The sequence below is a fragment of the Benincasa hispida genome, chromosome 7, assembly GCF_027475165.1.
Source record: "Benincasa hispida cultivar pf3 chromosome 7, pf3_genome.v1.1, whole genome shotgun sequence".
NCBI classification, from domain to species: domain Eukaryota; kingdom Viridiplantae; phylum Streptophyta; class Magnoliopsida; order Cucurbitales; family Cucurbitaceae; genus Benincasa; species Benincasa hispida.
Genome location: NC_143484.1, coordinates 20,438,823 through 20,457,074, shown reverse-complemented (window position 1 = coordinate 20,457,074; position 18,252 = coordinate 20,438,823). Strand labels below are relative to the sequence as shown.

At 38.3% G+C, this 18,252-nt stretch overlaps 1 protein-coding gene across 9 annotated transcripts in view; it reads left to right on the top strand.

Moving 5' to 3' along the window:
* Nucleotides 1-18,252, top strand: part of LOC120081740 (ADP-ribosylation factor GTPase-activating protein AGD4-like) — a 68,719-nt gene that overhangs the window by 13,120 nt on the left and 37,347 nt on the right. For 2 of the 9 annotated variants that reach the window (XM_039036845.2, XM_039036844.2), the window contains exons 3-5: nt 6,746-6,846; nt 13,990-14,060; nt 14,286-14,348. In XM_039036845.2, the coding sequence (XP_038892773.2) occupies nt 6,746-6,846; nt 13,990-14,060; nt 14,286-14,348 (235 nt within the window). The other 7 variants (XM_090315549.1, XM_039036847.2, XM_090315548.1 and 4 more) reach the window with 5 other exon arrangements.

Here is an 18,252-nt window from a genome sequence, read left to right as displayed (position 1 = left end):
TTGTTCAAAATGGAGTCTGGAGGAATGGAAGCACGCTTTTGCTCATCTTTAAAATATGTGAATGTCTTCATTATCATGCTAATCATTAATTTATTCGTGACTGTATTGATATTTTCTTACTGCTATAGTTTCTTAATTTTTGTGTTGATACATTTTCATTTGACTAATGTTCCGAGGATACAAACTCCACAGAGGAGAAAAGAAAATAAAAAATTTAAAAGGATTACAAGGGAAAATAAAAGCATTCTAGTTTAGCAAGTATCATGTATGAAAAATGAACAAAAGATTTAGAAAGAGAAAACTGGGAGGAAGCCTTCAATTTTGAGGACTCAAGATGATTTGAGCCAAGGAAGATTCTTGTTATGAAAAATCCTTTGATTCCTTTCCTTCTGTAATTTAGATCAAAGGGTTATGCCTGTGTTAACCACCCATGGAAGGTTAGCCTTAGGAGACAATGTGGGGCCAATTAGGAGCTGAACAGACGTTTGCCTTAAAATGTTGAAGACCGAACATAATCTGAACCAACAAGCCCTAGAATAGGAGCAACTCAAAAACACAAAGAGCAAACTGATGACATTAAATAATTAGATGGAAGCTTCCTTTAAAGGATATATGAACTTGAAGTATTAAGGTTTCCATTGATCATGATCCACTTGAGGATAGTATTAAGCATGATATTTGCTTCTTGTATTGGTTTAAGTTGTACTTTGGTTGCTCTATTTATGGTATTTTGTGGTTTTTTGTATTGTTTTTGCCTGATTGTTGTCATCCTTGTATCTTTATTCCTCCTTTGTGAGGGCTGTGTTTTAGCCTTGGACCATTTTATATTGAGATTAGTTTGTAGGAAATGACGAGGGCACTAAGGGTGTGTCAACCTAATTGAGATGCTCGGGTGTGCCTCTTGATCCATAGGCCTTATGTTTTATGCTCTTTGTATTACTCTCTTGTACTTTGAGCGTTAGTCTCATTCAATTTTATTAATGAAGAGACTTGTTTCCTTTTCAAAAAAATGTTCCACTTGAGGATCGTAATTCTCTTGTGCATTTAGATCTCCATAATGAAGAAAAAATCTCTTTAAACAAAGGGCGGGAGGCCACTAATGATCTAGATAATGATTTAATTGAAAAAATGCCTAAGCTTCTAACAATCATCTCTTTAAATCTTCTCTTAGTTTCTCTCTTGATTCTTTGATATCTCTCCCTTTGTCTCTATTATCTCTATCTCATTTTTCACAAACTTTGACTGTTTGAGGTAGTATCTCCTCTATATTGGTCTTGGGTCTCCCTTGTTAAGTGTTAACAACTCCTTCATCTATTGGGTGCTCCTTTATTTGTTGGATTGCTTGAAAGTGGGCATGGGTAACTTACCCCGCCCATCTTCAATTTGTGGATAGTATTTCCCTTTTGAACACAATTCTCCTTGGCACAAGGTGATTGCAAGCAATTATGGTCCTCATCCTTTAAGTGGAATGGGGTTAAAGACACTTAATAAAATATGTGGAAGGATATTTCTAAAGACACTTACCATGTAATCACACCACCTCTTAGACAAAAACCTCAACTAGTTTTTTAGTTGAAAATGGATGCTTTAGAGCAATAACATGGCTATGCTTACTCAATCTTTCCCTTTAAACTTGGGTAAACCCTTTGATGAAATCCATGACACCAAAAGTTGAAAAGAAAAAGGCTTGGCTTGGTGATGACGCTCGACTTTACCTTCAAATTAAGAATTCTATTGAAAGCGAGGTTGTTGGTTTGGTAGATCATTGTGATTCTGTGAACGAACTCTTAGAATTCTTAGAATTTTTGTACTCTGAGAAAGAACACGTTCATAGAATGTTTGATGTTTGTATGCAATTTTTCCGAGCTGAACAGAAAGCAGAATTTGTTACAAGTTATTTTATGAGGCTTAAGAAGAGAGTTGCTGAACTTGCTTTACTATTGTCGTTTAGTCCTGAACAAGCTCAGCGAGAAAAGATGGCTGTTATGATATTTTTTTAATGGATTTTCACCTGAGTTTGGAATGGGTAAAACATAGATTCTTTCTGATTCTGAAATTCCATCATTAGAGGAAATCTTCAGTCGTCTTCTTCATATTGAGAGTTCTCAGTCCATTTTGCATGGTTCTCAACCGAATAGTGCTCTTATGAGTAAGAATAATAGTACCTCCCGTGGTACTTCAGGGATGACTACTGATTTTCAGAAGCCTAGTTATGATAATTGAAGATCAGATTCTCTGGAGATCGTATGTCACTAATATCGTAAACCAGGGCATATGAAACGTGATTGTTGAAAATTGTTGTATAAGACTCAATGATCTCAATATGCTCAGATAGCTTCCACCAGTGATATGACTGAAAAGTCTATTACCATCTTTGCTGACGACTTTGCTAAATTTCAAGTATTCCAAGAATCCTTGCAGGCATCTTCTTCATCAAATCCTATTGCCACCATTGTCGAGACAGGTAATACGAAATGTCTTCTTACATCATCTACCAAATGGGTCATAGACTTTGGGGCCACTGCTCATATGACAGATAATTCTAACTTATTTTCTATGCCTCTATCTCTTGTTTCATCTTTGTCTGTCACTTTGGCAGATGGATCAACTTCTTCTGTTCTTGGATCCGGCATCATTTCTCTCACTCCATCACTTTCTTTGTCCTCTGTCTTACATTTGCCTCAATTGTCTTTTAATTTAATTTCTATTAGCCAACTTACTCGTGACCTTAATTGTTTTGTCTTGTTCTTTCCTCGTAATTGCTTGTTTTAGGATCGTATGACGAAGAAGATTATTAGTAGAGGACATGAGTCGGGCGGTCTTTACATTGTTTACAATTAGATACCGAGAGCTATGGCTTGTTCTGGAGTTACATCCTCGTTTGACGTTCATTGTTGTTTGGGTCATCCATCGTTGTTTGTGCTGAAGAAACTTTATCCAGAATTTCGTTCCTTATCGTCTTTGAATTGTGATTCATGTCAGTTTTCTAAATTTTATCGTCTTAGTTCTAGTCCTTGGGTTCATAAACGAGCTAGTGCTCCTTTTGAGTTAGTTCATTCAGATATTTGGGGTCCTTGTCCTGTCGTGTCTCAAACAGGTTTTCATTACTTTGTTACTTTTGTTGATGATTATTCTCGTGTAACTTGGTTATACTTAATGAAAAATCGTTCTGAGTTATTGTCTCATTTTTGTGCTTTTCATGCCGAGATTCGAAATCAATTTAATGTCTCCATCAAAACCTTGCGAACTAATAATGCTGGTGAATATTTCTCTCATGTTCTTGGATCTTACCTGTGTGGTCATGGCATTATTCATCAATCTTCTTGCGCAGACACTCCATCTCAAAATGGGTTGCTGAAAGAAAGAATAGACACCTCCTTGAAACAGCCCGTGCCTTATCCTTTCAAATGCATGCTCCAAAGCATTTATGGGATGATGCTGTGTCTACTGCTTGCTTCTTGATTAATAGAATGCCTTCCTCTCTACTAAATGGAGAGATTCCTTATCGTACTCTTTTTCCTATGAAATCTTTGTTTCTTGTTGCTCCTAAGATCTTTGGTTGTGTTTGTTTTGTTCGGGATATTCGTCCAAATTGTACCAAATTGAATCCAAAATCTTTGAAATGCATTTTCTTAGGCTATTTGCATGTTCAAAAGGATTATCGTTGTTATTGTCCTACTTTGAATAGGTATCTTGTATCTCCTGATATTACATTCTACGAAGATATACCCTTTAGTCCATCACCGTTGAGTCCGTGTTCGAGGGAGGATGAAGATCTTTTTATCTATGAGATTACATCTTCTACATCATCCTCTCCTTCACCTTCCTTTGTATCTCTTCCTTCTGACCCTCCGGTTATTCGAGTCTATTCCAGACGTCCTCCACAGCCACCTTTAGACCCATGTCCTCCTCCACTGGCTTCTTCGACATCTGATCCGGGACCGAGTGATGATCTTCCCATTGCCATTCGAAAAGGTAAACACACTTGTACTTACCCTATTTCTTCCTTTGTTTCGTATAACTAATTGACTTCTCCCACTTATTCCTTTATTACATCTCTTGATTCCACCTCTATCCCTAAATCTGTCAATGAAGCTTTATCTCATCCTGGGTGGCGTAGTTCAATGATTGAGAAGATGATTGCTTTGGATGATAATGGTACTTGGGATCTTGGAAAAGTAAGAAATAAAGGTTAATGTAGTTTCTCGTTGCTCAAATTTATGAGTACTGAGTCAGAATATAGAGCGATGGCACAATCTATGTGTGAAATGGTGTGGATACATCCTCGTGCAAAGTTTAGTCTTTTGTCTGAGATGGGCTTTAGTGTTATTTATCGCCAACTAAACTATGGTGTGATAATCAAGCTGCTCTTCATATTACATCCAACCCAGTATTTCATGAACGAACTAAACATATTGAAGTGGAAATGTCATTTTATTCGCGAGAAAATACAAGAAGAGTTGATATTGTGTTTTTGTAGGAGGGAACTTAGTGTCGTGGAAAAGTAAGAAATAAAATGTAGTTTCTCGTTTGAGTACTGAGTCAGAATATAGAGCGATGGCACAATCTATGTGTGAAATGATACATAAACTTTTGTCTGATATGTTATTGCGCCAACTAAACTATGGTGTGATAATCAAGCTGATATTACATCCAACCCAGTATTTCTGATGATCAATTGGGAGATATCCTTACTAAAACAGTAAACGGAGCAAGAATAAGTTATCTGTGCAACAAGCTGGGCATGATTGACATATTTGCTCCAGCTTGAGGGGAAGTGTTATGATATGTATTTATATTGTGATTATAATCAGTTATCTTTTATCGTAATTTTATATCTCCTAAATTAGGGTTTCTTAATTGTCTATATATATATGTATCTTCAGCCTGATTAAGTGAATAAGATCATTATTCTCTCCGAAACTATTGAATACAACAAAGAAGAAGAAATTTCAGATTTTCAGCTTTTGTTGACTTGTTTAGTCCACAAACAGATTACATCTTTCTCTTGATTCAAGAAGATGGTCTTTGGACTCCTCGGTTAGATTCTCGGTTAAGTCATTATCTATGCATCTAATTGCAGCGTCTCCAATGACTAATATGGATATTCCTCTTTGTTTGGTGATATGAGAAGAAACACCATGTGATGAAGACAAAGGAGAGAAAGCCAACTACAACTTTAGTTGGATCGATTTAAGATAGCCCGACTCAATGCCTCTTCTTGGTGCACATTTTCGAGTGCATTTGCTGATTTCTCCATCCAAGATCTAAGCTTAAATTGGAGGGTGTTCATGTTTCCAGCTTATTAGCTACTGTCGTCTAGTTGATCTTATTTTGTTTCCTATTGTATTGGGACTTGTTTAGAAGTAGTCTGCTCTATTTGCACTATCTGTTTTGTCATAGTTGTACATGACAGTTTTGAGTATTGGGCTTGGATTGTTCGTGTTATCTTGGTATTATTATGGTATGTTTTGTTTAGTGTGTTTGAATATGATGAGGGTGTTAAAGGGGTCTCAACATAATTGAAGTGTCCGGGTGCAGCTTCTGATCCTAAAGTCCTATTGTTTTTTGTATCTCTCGTATGTACGTTGAGCGTTAGTCTCACTTCATCATTTCATTATAGAGGCTCGTTTCCTTTTCTCCAAAAAAAAAAAAAAAAAAAACCAACAAACCATAAAACTAATGTTGTAGGAGGGGAACGAATTAACTGGATCAAAAATCCAATTATATATGATCGAGGAGTTCCTCCTCAATCTGCCATTTGAGGAGAGAGACCGTTTTCTCTGGCTTGCTAATGTTTGTGCTATTGTTTGGGTGTTGTAGGGTGAGAGGAATAGCTGGGTGTTTAGGGGGTTGAGAGGGAAGCTAGAGAAACATGATCTCTTGTTCGTTTTTCATATTTCTCATTAGGCTTTGATTTCAAAGGATTTTTATAATTATTCTATAGACATGATATTGTATAGTTGGAGTCCTTTCTTGTAGAGGGGATATTGTATAGTTGGAGTCCTTTCTTGTAGAGGGAGTCCCCCTTTTGTGGTCTAGATTTTTGTATTCCCGTGTATTCTTTCATTTTTCTCAAGGAAAGTTATTCTTACCTTTTTTTTAAAAAGAGACAAATCCAATTAGATAAAGGCCATCAAGAACTATAAGAGAGCAGAAAAATCCATCCTTCAAGTTTGCCAACTGAGCCACCTTAAAATCTAAAAGTAGCAGAAAACAGTCCTTCAAACAATCAACAATCATCAAACCCTACCTTGTAAACTTTTTGCCCGGTTTTCCAATACTCAGAGAAAGCTAGAAAGAGGTAGGGAGTATCAAAATAGGAGGGGGAGAAGGCCGAAGATAGAAAAGGGAGGAGGAGATTGATCGCGAAATTGCCAAAAGGCAAGGGAAGGGGAGGGTGAGGAGCATCACTGGAAGACTCGAGTCTAGAAAGAGACTAGAATAAAGTTTTTCTTTTTTCCAACTCAACCTACTATGTTAACTGCCTAGGTAGCTTTTCGTTTGTGAATTAACAATTCTGTTTTTAAACTTTGGGATTAAGTGGATATTTTGAAAATTTGGAGATCGGTGACATATTACTGAAAACTCAAGGACCAAAAGGGTACTATTTCCATTTTTTTTGCCTGCTAATGTCTGGGTTCAATTTTTTGAATAATATTGTTGCCTTGTCCATGTAACATATCATATTTTTTCTCAGTAGTATTTATTCATTTTTTGTTTGGGAAAATGTCTACTTTTGTAGGGAAACTCTTGGAGAAGCTAGTAATGGAGACATTTCTTTTGCAGATTCTTTGGAGGGGTTCGGTGGTGGGCAAGATGATCCTGTCAGCGTGTCCATTGGAGGTTGTAATGATATCTTTATGCTATTCATTATCTTTCCCTCAGCTAATGAAGAGTCTAAGCCATAGGTATCTATTAAGGGCCCTATTTCCAGAGCCCATGCAGACCGTCTAAGTAACATCTCTTTGAAGAGAAGTCCTAATCAGTATCTATAAATTGTCTCTGATTTAAAAGGGTTTTTTTTTTTTAATTATTGAAACAAATGCTTTATTGAGGAAAAAAGAAAAAAAAAAAGAAAGAATACGAGGACATACAAAAAACCAAGTCCACAAGAACCTTACTAAAGAAAGGGTTTCCAACTAGAAGAGATAATGCCTAGAGAGTAATTCAAAGGCCTTTGAAATCAAAGCCCAAAGAGATACATGAAACTACAACAAAGACCAAATCTTGCTATGGTCCCTCTCCACTACTCGGAACACTCCATCGTTCCTCTCCCCCCAAAGATCTCACAATGAAGCGCACACCCGAGTGGACCGAAGAAATCGGCCTCTCTCTCTGAAAGGCGGATGAAGGAGGAACTCTCCGATCGTCAACTGAACATCCCTCTAATTTTAGTTTGTTGCATTACCGTGGGAGAAGGAAAGTGAAAAGTTGTGTTTTATATCGGCCATGAATGATATGTTAGGATCACTATAATAAGAAAACAACGCTATCAAATAGCAATGTCGATAACAGTAGTCTCTTTCTCAAGGCTCAGAATAGACTCATTCTGAAAATTTTGCCTACCTTCCATCACCCTTACTTTCTATTTATAACCCAAATCCCTACTTAGTTACCATTATGTCAATACAAATATCCTAATAACATTCCCTATATACTGCCATTATACTTTAATCTAATTTATTATATAATTATTTTAATAGGCTGTATATTTTATAGGAAAGTCTAACCTTTTTCTGTAAATAATGCCCTTGATTTAAGGTCAATGATTGAGGAATAGACTTTCCTTTTCCAAGTTCTAATTTTGTTATTTATTGTTGTTGTTCTTCTTTATTGGAACTAAACAGTGTCAGCTAAAACTGTCATGGTACCAGAGCTTGAAATGCTTCTCAGAAGGATGCGTAGGTGATGTAGCCTAAAGAGATAAAAGGAGAATTCTCTCCAAGAATCTGTTAGGTATCCAAATTTGCAAATAGAAAGAAAACAAATACCCAACAAGACAATCTCCCAAGAAATAGAGCAATGCTTTCAGATACGTTTATTTATTTACTTCAAGGGAAGAAGATACAATAAAAGATGATGCACAAGAACAAGAAGTCAACAAGGAAATAACCAAGAATAGAAACATAACCAGCCAACCCCAAACGGTCATGAGTCCCTTTCCTCCCTTTTTTTTTTATATAAGTACTGATGATTGGGGTCTAACAATACCACCCGCCTCAAAGTGCACCTTGTCCTCAAGGTGGAAATCAGGAAATTGTTCCATTATAACGTGCACTGTTTCCCAAGTAGCATCACTCTCTGGCAATCCTTGCCATTTGACTAGCAATTCCTTCAAAGCTAACTCCCCATTCCAACGAACCCCAAGGATCACTTTGGGAGACAGTTGTAACTCGAATTCTTCAGTTAAAGCTGGGGCATGGTGTTGAACTTGAGTGTTTTGTCCTAACTTTTTCTTCAGTTGAGAAACATGAAAGACGTTATGTATGTTTGCCTCTGGTGGAAGGTTGAGTCGATAAGATCCCAACCTGATATTGTCAGTGATCTTATAAGGCCCATAATATTTTGGAGCTAGCTTTTCATAGCTTTTGCGTGCTAAAGATTTTTGTCGATAGGGCCTTAACTTCAAAAAGACTTCATCACCGATATCAAATTGTAATTCCCTTCGATGGAGATCGACTTGTTTTTTCATGCAATTTTGGGCCATCTCCAAGTGTTCCTTCAAGGCTGTCAATGCTGCATCACGAGCCATTACTTTTGTTCCACCAGGTCATTGGATGTCTTTTTCTCTCCATAGGATAATAACGGTGGTGCCTTCCTTCCAAATATTGCCTGATAAGGGGTGGTGTTGATTGATGTATGGAAGGTGGTGTTGTACCATAGTTCTGCCCATGGGATCCACTTGCTCCATTTCGAGGGTTGTTCATTACAAAAACAACGTAAATAAGTTTCAAGACACCTTTTAACTCTTTCCGTTTGGCCATCCGTTTGTGGATGGAATGTTGTGCTCCTCTTCAAGAGTGTACCCATCATGGAGGAGTTCCTTCCAAAAATGACTAAGGAAGATCTTGTCCCGATCTATGATGATTGATTTAGGAACTGTACGATGCCTTATTACTTCCTGAATGAATACCTCAACTACTTGTTTTGCAGAAAAGGGATGTTTGAGTTGGATAAAATAGGCGTATTTACTCAGGCAATCCACCACCACCATAATGGAGTTGTATCCCTCAGATCTGGGCAATCCCTCAATGAAGTCCATTGTTAAATCCTCCCATATCTGCTTCGGGATCGACAATGGTTGTAGTAATCCGGCGGGGTTCAGAGCTTTAGTTTTATTCCTTTGGCATATCTCGCATTGCTCAACATACTTCTTCACATCAGATTTCATTCCATGCTAGAACAGTTCCCCTGACATCTTCTTATACATCCTAAGGAACCCCGAATGGTCTCCCAAGATCGAGTTATGGAATATCTGTAAGAGTGTGAGGATTAATGAGTTTTTTGAGATTACTAACAGACCCTTATAGAAGTTTCCCATGATTCCATCGATACTTTGACTTGCCGTCTGGGTCCTCTTTAAGTATCATGATAATTTTCTGTAATTCCTCGTCATTCTCGACCTCTTGCAAGGCAGTTTCCACGTCCACTAGCGCCGGCAATGTTAATACAAACAACTCAATTTCAGCAGGTAATCGGGACAATGCGTCGGCTGCTTTGTTTTGGATTACTGGCTGGTATAATATCTCGAAATCGTATCCCATGAGCTTTGTTAACCATCGTTAAAACTATGGTTGAATCTCCCTCTGTTCCAGCTGAAATTTCAGTGCCTTTTGATCATAAATAACTGTAAATTTGTTCCCTAGCAGATAATGGCGCCATTTCTGTATTGCTAAGACCACAACCATTAATTCGCGCTCATAAATGTACTTTTCTTGAGCACGAGGAGATAGCTTTTGGTTAAAATAAGCAATAGGTCTGTCATTCTGACTCAACACAGCTCCCAAGCCAAATCCTAAGGCATCTGTTTCAATCACAAATTGGAAAGAAAAATCAGGTAAGGCCAAAATTGGTATCGTCCTTATTGCTTTCTTCAGCTCCTCAAACGCCTGGGTTGCCTGCACGGTCGAGTGGAATTTGTCCTTTTGAAGTAGCTATGTTAACGGGGCAGCAATGTGGTCATAGTTTTGGACAAATCTTCGATGGTACCCCGTAAGGCCAAGGAATCCTCTTAACTCTGTTATGCTTTGTGGTATTGGCCATCGAATCATAACCCTCACCTTTTCGTCATCCACCTCAACTTCTTCTTGAGAAATCCAGTGCCCTAAGTACTGAATCCGAGGCTGGCACAAGGAATAGTTCTTCTTGTTGACCACCAACTTGTGATCTTGCAAGACATTGAAGACAATGGCCAAGTGTGTTTCATGAGTTGATATATCGGGACTATATATAAGAATATCATCAAAGAAGATTGAAACGAACCTTCATAGGAATGGTCGAAAGATATGATTCATCAAGGATTGGAACGTGGTCGGGGCATTGTTCAATCCGAAAGGCATGACTAAGAATTCGTAATGGCCTTCATGAGTTCTGAAAGCCGTTTTCTCAATATCCTTCTCTTTCATTCTGATTTGATGATATCCCGACTTAAGGTCTAGCTTAGAGTAGACGGCAGATCCATGAAGTTCATCCAACAATTCTTCGATGACAGGAATCGGGAACTTATCTGCTATGGTCAACTGATTTAATTTCCTGTAATCAATGCAAAATCTCCATCCCCTGTCCTTCTTGACCAATAGTACCAGACTAGAGTAGACCTGGTCTAATAATGCCTGCTTGTAACATTTTTTTTAACCAACCGTTCTATTTCTTCTTTTTGATGATGGCCATCTTTATAGGACCTGATGTTCACTGATGGGTGTCCTTCAGTTAAAATTATTTGGTGGTCGATGGCTCATCTTGGTGGAAGTCCAATGGGTGGATTGAAGATGTCTTCATGTTCTTGCAACAACGCTTGGATCATTACTGGCAATGTGTCTTCTGGTACGCTCTCACCCTTCTTCACATTTCCCTCGTCTTCATCACATTCTAGATTTTGGAACTCGATCAAGAAGCCTTGGTTGTCCTCCTCCCATTCTTTTGCCAAGACCTTTTAAGAAATTTCAGCCCGTGTCAATGATGGATCCCCTTTTAGTATCACAGTTTTCTCTCCCTCCTTAAAGCACATCGTCACCGAAGGCCAATAAACACCCATGAAACCAATTGTAATTAGCCACTACATTCCCAAAATCACGTCCATCTTGCCTAACTCGATTGGGAGAAAATTGGCTGTGACTTCCAGATCTTGTAAACGGAGTTTTATTGCCTTACAGATTTCCTTTCCTCTGATAGCATCTCCATTTCCCACTACAACTCCATATTTAGTTGTCTGAGTGATCGGCAATCTCAACTCATCGATTAACCTCTGATGAATGAAATTGTGGGTGGCCCCACAATCTATCAAGACGATCACGTTGCTCCTTTTGACTATACCCTTCAACTTCATAGTACCTCTCTTTGGAAATCCCATCATCGAACGCATTGATATTTCCACATCCTCCACCAGTTCTATCGATTGTAGTTAAGGAGTTTCTTCAGTGGCTGTTTCCCCCGATTCGTCTTCCTTGTAGTTCTCATCGTCATTTGCGATGAACAGCATAAGCTCACGGTTTTCCCTCACCTTGCATCGATGGCTCTGTAAATATTTGTCGTTACATCAGAAACACAGACCCTTTTCTTTTGTTTTCCACATTCAAGACTTCAACCTCGCTAGATTGCTTTTGTTTTTGCATTTATCTTTCCATCTTTGTGTTATTTAGTTGGTTGTGTCTAGTTTTTATGCCGTTTATATTCAGGTTTTATTTTTGAGCTAGTCTTCTTTTTTCTTTGTAGTTCTCTGGATTAGTTCGGGTCGCAAGGAGTTTTAGGGATTCTGTCCTTGGTTTGCTCCCTTTTGGATGTGATGAGAGTGCTAAGGGGGTGTCAACCTAGTTGAGATGTCTAGATGCACTCACTGATCCGTTCGCTTTGATTTGTTTGACCTATCTCTTCATGTAGTTCCTCTCTCTTTGTACTGTCTATTCATCATCTTAATGAAGAGGCTTGTTTCCTTTTTTTTCAAAAAAAGAGATCGAGAGATCGAGTGAGGAGGTGACTAAGTTTAATGCCTCCTTGCGGCTGTTGGTCACTGTCTTTTTGTAGTTATGAAACTTGGTTTTGTACTTTTGCATTGGAGTCCCTTTTTGTAGTTAAAGTTAGAGACTCCTTTTGTTGTGTATTCTTTCATTTTTCCTCAATAAAGGTGCGGTTTCCTTAACAAAAACTTATAATTTTACTTGCAATTGTCATTAAATCCTTAGATCGTGGACTCCAGAGCCACAGATCATATGAAAGAAGTGCTAGTTTCATGTTTATATTTCTTGTCCCAGCAACAAGAAAATTTTTACCATAGATGGTACTCTATTTATTACTGCAGGACAAGGTGATATCCTAATTGACCCTTAGGTGATAAAGAATGTTTACATGTTGCAAGAAGCCTATAAGCTTGATTTTTGTCAAGAAAAGATTTGACGATTAGTTTAGCTAGTTCTTAGAAACCAAGGGGCTAAATTGTAGCTTTCGACAACGGGACAGTTAAATCATGTTGTGAGTAGCCTTATGAAAAATATCTCTACCAAGGGTGTGTTTTGAAGAATTTATAGTTGGAAAAGAGTTAATTCAAGCCTTCCATCAACTTCATCTTCTCCAATTCTGAAAGTTACCTTGACCATCTCTGGGGCAATGTTATCTATTTTATGGGTGTGTGGGCTCTTGGGTCAAAATTTTTCCGTGAGTCTTTTTATTTTATTTTATTATTTTTAAGTTAATAAGTTTCAAGGAGCTACAATAAATTTTTTTATTATTTATATACGGACCAACTGGAGAACTTTTATTGTAGCTCCTTGTCCTTTGTACCTTTCAAGTTCTTAATGAAGTGCTTGTTTCTACCGCTTGCGGTTGAAATTATTTCATCTTAAGATGATGATGCAATGATTAACATACTGATAAGAAAAACAATAAAGACTTTCGAAATAGGATAGTGTCTCAAGATCAATTGGGAAAATATGATATCTATGGGGACTCCCTAGCTTGTTCCTACAAGTTATGACAGACATTAGGTAACAAATGTTGGAAGATGAAATTTCACAGGAAGGTTCTTTGGATGCACGTCATGATACCCTTCTTTTAGGCTATGTCGAAGGAATCAAAGGGTTTCTAGTGACAAATAACAAGCTTCTGATAGGTCTTTCTATCCTATAGTCTATCTAGCTAGCCATCTCTTGGTGTAAATTATCTTCACTAGTTTGATTTTTTAGTTTCTCTACACATTGTCAGAATTTTCTTGCAACTCATTCTCTCTTGTAAATTTTGATACACCAATAAAATTGTTAACAACCTCTCTCTTTCTTTTGTTAATTCCATACATAAATAAATGAAATCGTTTCCTACTGGAAGAGGACAAAAAAATCACACAGCAACCCTCCAGCATGGCATAATTCGTGGGTCATAATACTAGGTTGGTCAACTAGAGGGAAAGCACGCAAAAGAGTCCAATTAAGAAATAAATTTAATTTTTTGGCAGAGTGGCGCTTAGCTTTTTGTTGGATAGAGTAGTTCAGTGTTGAATTTCAAACTTGTGTCCTAACTGAACCTTTCCTATCTCATTTGCTGAACCCGATCTTCTTCCCCAGTTGAGTCTTGAAAGGATGTTTTGTATGTGGTATAAATAGTCAATTAGACAGCGTGGTTCTATAGTGATAGTAGGCACGTTAGATTCTAACTTGTTTTATTTATGAAAAGAGCCAGAGTGTTTTTATTTATATTTATTTGTGATGTACTTTTATTAGAAACCTAGAAGCATATTAAGGCAAAGTATGACTTGTTATCTGCACGATTAATTTGTTCCAGGTCCAGTTATATCCAAGTTTATCACTGCATTTCGTGAACTTGCTACATACAAAGACCAACTGCGTTCTCAGGTTATTTCTAGAGCGTCTATATGGGATGCTTAAAAAGTTCTTATTTTTAATAAATTATCTTTTTAGTGCTGAGGGTATGAGAGTTTAAGGTTGATTAATTTTTGGCTTGGGAAATAAGGGCAAAGAAAATGCAACTGTCTGATTGACCTTAGCATTGAAGACAAGTGTTGCTCATATGGACTTTTCTTTGTAATCTTTCATGTTCATATAAAAATATTTTTGCAGGTAGAACATGTATTAACAGATCGGCTGATGCAGTTCCTGAATGAGGATTTACAAGGAGTAAAGGTGAGTTTAGTAAAAAGATGAAAACTTGTCTCATTATCCAAGTCATCTTTTTACGAGATATGAGTAGCATATGAACTAACGATAAAATTTGATGGCTGGTGGTATTAGACAATGAGATCTTCTCTTTTATCCTTATCATTCTTGTGGGGGAAGTCAGTTCCTTGTTCCTTGTTCATCGTTATCTAGTTTTTATTTTTATTTTTATTTATTTATTATATATGTATATATCTTCTTCTTCGTCATCTCCTCCTCCTCCTCATCAAATGTATTTGATGCTTGAACTTTAGGGATGGAAGAGTATGGACTCCCAAGTCATTTGGCATATTTTCTTGTTAATTGTTTTGATGAAAAGTAAAAAAAGAAGGAAGAAGAAAAGCACACGCAAGTGTATGTGGAAAACCTTAATACAGGGAGAAAAAACCACGATACAGAGTTTTTCTTATTATAATTTGATACACCCGATACACAGAGACTACATGCTTAAATAAAAAAAAGGGAAACCCTAGGGTATAGTGAAAAGACAAAACTACCCCTAGGGCTAACACCTTAATTTCAACACCCCCCTTAAGTTGGGGCGTAAATATCAATGAGGCCCAACTTGCTAATACACGAGTCGAAAAAATGTTTGGGATGCCCTTTTGTGAGAATATTTGCAATCTGCTGTCTGGAAGGAATATAGGGAACACATATTTTGCCACTCTCAAGTCGTTCCTTGATGAAATGCCTATCAATCTCCACATGTTTTGTTCTGTCATGCTGTACAGGGTTATTTGCGATACTTATTGTGGCTTTTTTATCACAGTAGAGTTTCATCAGTCCATCATGATCTTGATCGAGATCACTTAGGACCTTTTCCAGCCAAATTTCCTCACATATCCCTAGACTCATGGCCCTGTATTCAGCTTCGGTACTACTTTTGGCAACAACCTCTTGTTTCTTACTCCTCCACGTCACAAGGTTACCCCACACGAAGGTGCAGTATCCCGATGTCGACTTTATGTCTACTACAGAACTTGCCCAGTTGGCATCCGTGTATGCCTCGATGCATCGTTTGTCGGACTTTCTGAACATCAACCCTCTGCCCGGAGAGGTTTTCAAATACCTCAGAATGTGCTCTACTGCTCTCATATGTTCTTTGTAAGGAGATTGCATGAACTGACTAACTACACTGACTACATATGCAATATCTGGTCTGGTATGGGAGAGATAGATTAACTTCCCAACAAGTCGGTGATATCTCTCCTTGTCAACCAGAGCGATGTTACTCAAGTTACTGAGTCTAGCATTAGCTTCCATAGGAGTGTCTACTGGTTTACAGCCCGTCATACCTGTCTCCTTAAGTAAATCCAGAGTGTATTTTCGCTGAGACACCGAAATGCCTTCTTTCGATCGAGCCACTTCTATTCCGAGAAAGTATCTCAACTTCTCGAGATATTTGATTTCAAATTCCTCAACCATTTTCCTCTTTAATCTGTCAATTTTTGGAGCATCATCACCTGAAATAACAATGTCATCTGCATACATAATCAAAATTGCAATTTTCCTAGAAACTGATTTCTTTGTAAAGAGGGTGTGATTTGAATATCCCTGATTGTACCCATGTGACTTCACAAAAGTAGTGAACCTGCCAAACCAGACTCTCGGAGACTGTTTCAACCCATACAAGGACTTCTGCAGTTTACATACCCAGTGATTGAACTATTTCTCGAATCCAAAAGATGGACTCATGTACACTTCTTCTTCTAATTCCCCATTAAGGAAGGCATTCTTCACATCAAACTGGTGGAGAGGCTAGTCTTTATTAACCGCAACTGAGAGAAGAACCTGAACTGTGTTTAACTTTGCTACTGGGGAAAAAGTCCCGGAATAATCTATCCGAAGGTCCGAGTGAAGCCTCTTGCAACTAATCGGGCCTTGTATCTATCAATTGTTCCATCAGGTTTATATTTAACGGTAAACACCCACTTGCACCTAACTGCTTTGTGTCCTTTAGGAAGAATGACTTGGTCCCACGTGTTATTTTTCTCAAGTGCCCCCATTTCTTCCATTACTGCAGTTCTCCATTCGGGAATCTCCATTGTTGCATATATACTACTCGGTATTGTAATTGTGTCTAGGCTTGTAGTGAGGGCTTTAAATACGAGAGACAAGTTGCTATAAGACAAGTAACTCTGTAGAGGATACTTCGTGCATGATCTTGTACCCTTCCTTAAGGCAATAGGAGGATCAAGAGAGGCATAATGATCTTTCTTCTCTTCTAGCTCCCTACTACATTCAGCCTTCTGTTCATGTGTCTTATCTTCTAAGGGATCTCCTCCAATGTCAACAACGTTCTTTGCTAGGACTGGTTCTTCACAGCTACCACCACCTGTATCAATTACATTGTCAGTATAGTCCTTAGTACTGTCACTGTCTTTCCTGTCTTTACTTACGTCACTTTCAACACAAGCATCATTGTCAGCATAAATGTTACCATTATCAGGTATAGGAGTACTCGTACCTGGAACTGACACCCGTTTTGACTCATGGATTGGAGCCGGAGAAGTAACAGGCGGCGCTATTTCCTTTCTGAGATTCCTCCTATAGTACATGATCCATGGGACTTGTTCGGTGGGCAGAATGGGTTTGTTGACACTTATGTTAGGAATTGGTTCAGGTAAGACTGACAGACTCAGACCATAATTAGTCTCTTAACTTGTACTCTCCCCCTGAAGAGGACTAAGGGGAAAAAAGGGACGATCTTCAAAGAAGGTCACATCTATGGAGACAAAATACTTTCGGGAAGAAGGATGGTAACATTTGTACCCACGTTGATGCAGTGGATATCCCATAAAGACACACTTTTGGGCCCGGGGGGTAAATTTGGTTCAATTAGGGCCATGAGTATGAACAAACACAACGCACCCAAACACCCGAAGCGGAACATCAGGGATGAGTCGGTTATTAGGATAAGACTCTGAAACAGTCTAAGGGGGTTTGGAATTTTAAGACCTGGGAAGGCACTCGGTTTATCAAATGAGCTGCTGTTAGAATCGCATCTCCCCACAAATAGGACGGAAGAGAAGTGACAACATAAGAGACCGAGCAACATCGATCAGATGATGGTTTTTTTCGCTCGGCTACCCCATTTTGTTCAGGAGTATACGCACATGAACTTTGATGGACAATGTCTTTGGAGACTAGGAATTCCCCAAGGGAGTTATTAAGAAATTCCTGACCATTGTCACTACGAAGGATAGCGATCTTTGCATGAAACTGGGTTTCTATAGAACTATAGAACTGTTTGAAAACAGATGCGACTTCAGATTTGTCGGTAAGAAGGAAGACCTAAGTTAATCTAGTGTGGTCATCAATGAAGGTTACAAACCACCGTTTGCTTGTAGTGGTAGTAACAGGTGACGGACCCCACACATCGCTGTGGAAGAGAGTGAATGGTTTGGAAGGCTTATAAGGCTGAGGCTTCAGTGAGACACGTGGTTGTTTAGCTTGGACACACACATCACAATTTAAATTAGACAGATTAACATTGCGAAATAAATGAGGAAACAAATATTTCATATAATGAAAACTAGGATGTCAAAGACGATAGTGCCATAACATATATTCAGTTTCAGAGGTAGAAAAACACGAAGAAAGTAAACTAGTCCTATCACATATCCTAGAAGAAGCATCTTCAGTGAGGAAATAGAGCCCCCTATCATACCGGGCAGTGTCAATCGTCGTCCCTGAGCTCAGGTCCTGAAAAACAACAGCATTAGGTGAAAAAGTAACTCTGGCATCTCAGATTCCTTGTAATTTTACTAACAGATAGCAGATTATAAGATATTTTAGGCACATGCAACATATCTTGAAGAATCAATCCCTCAAAGGGTGACAAGCGGCCTTTCCCGGCTACAGGGGTGAA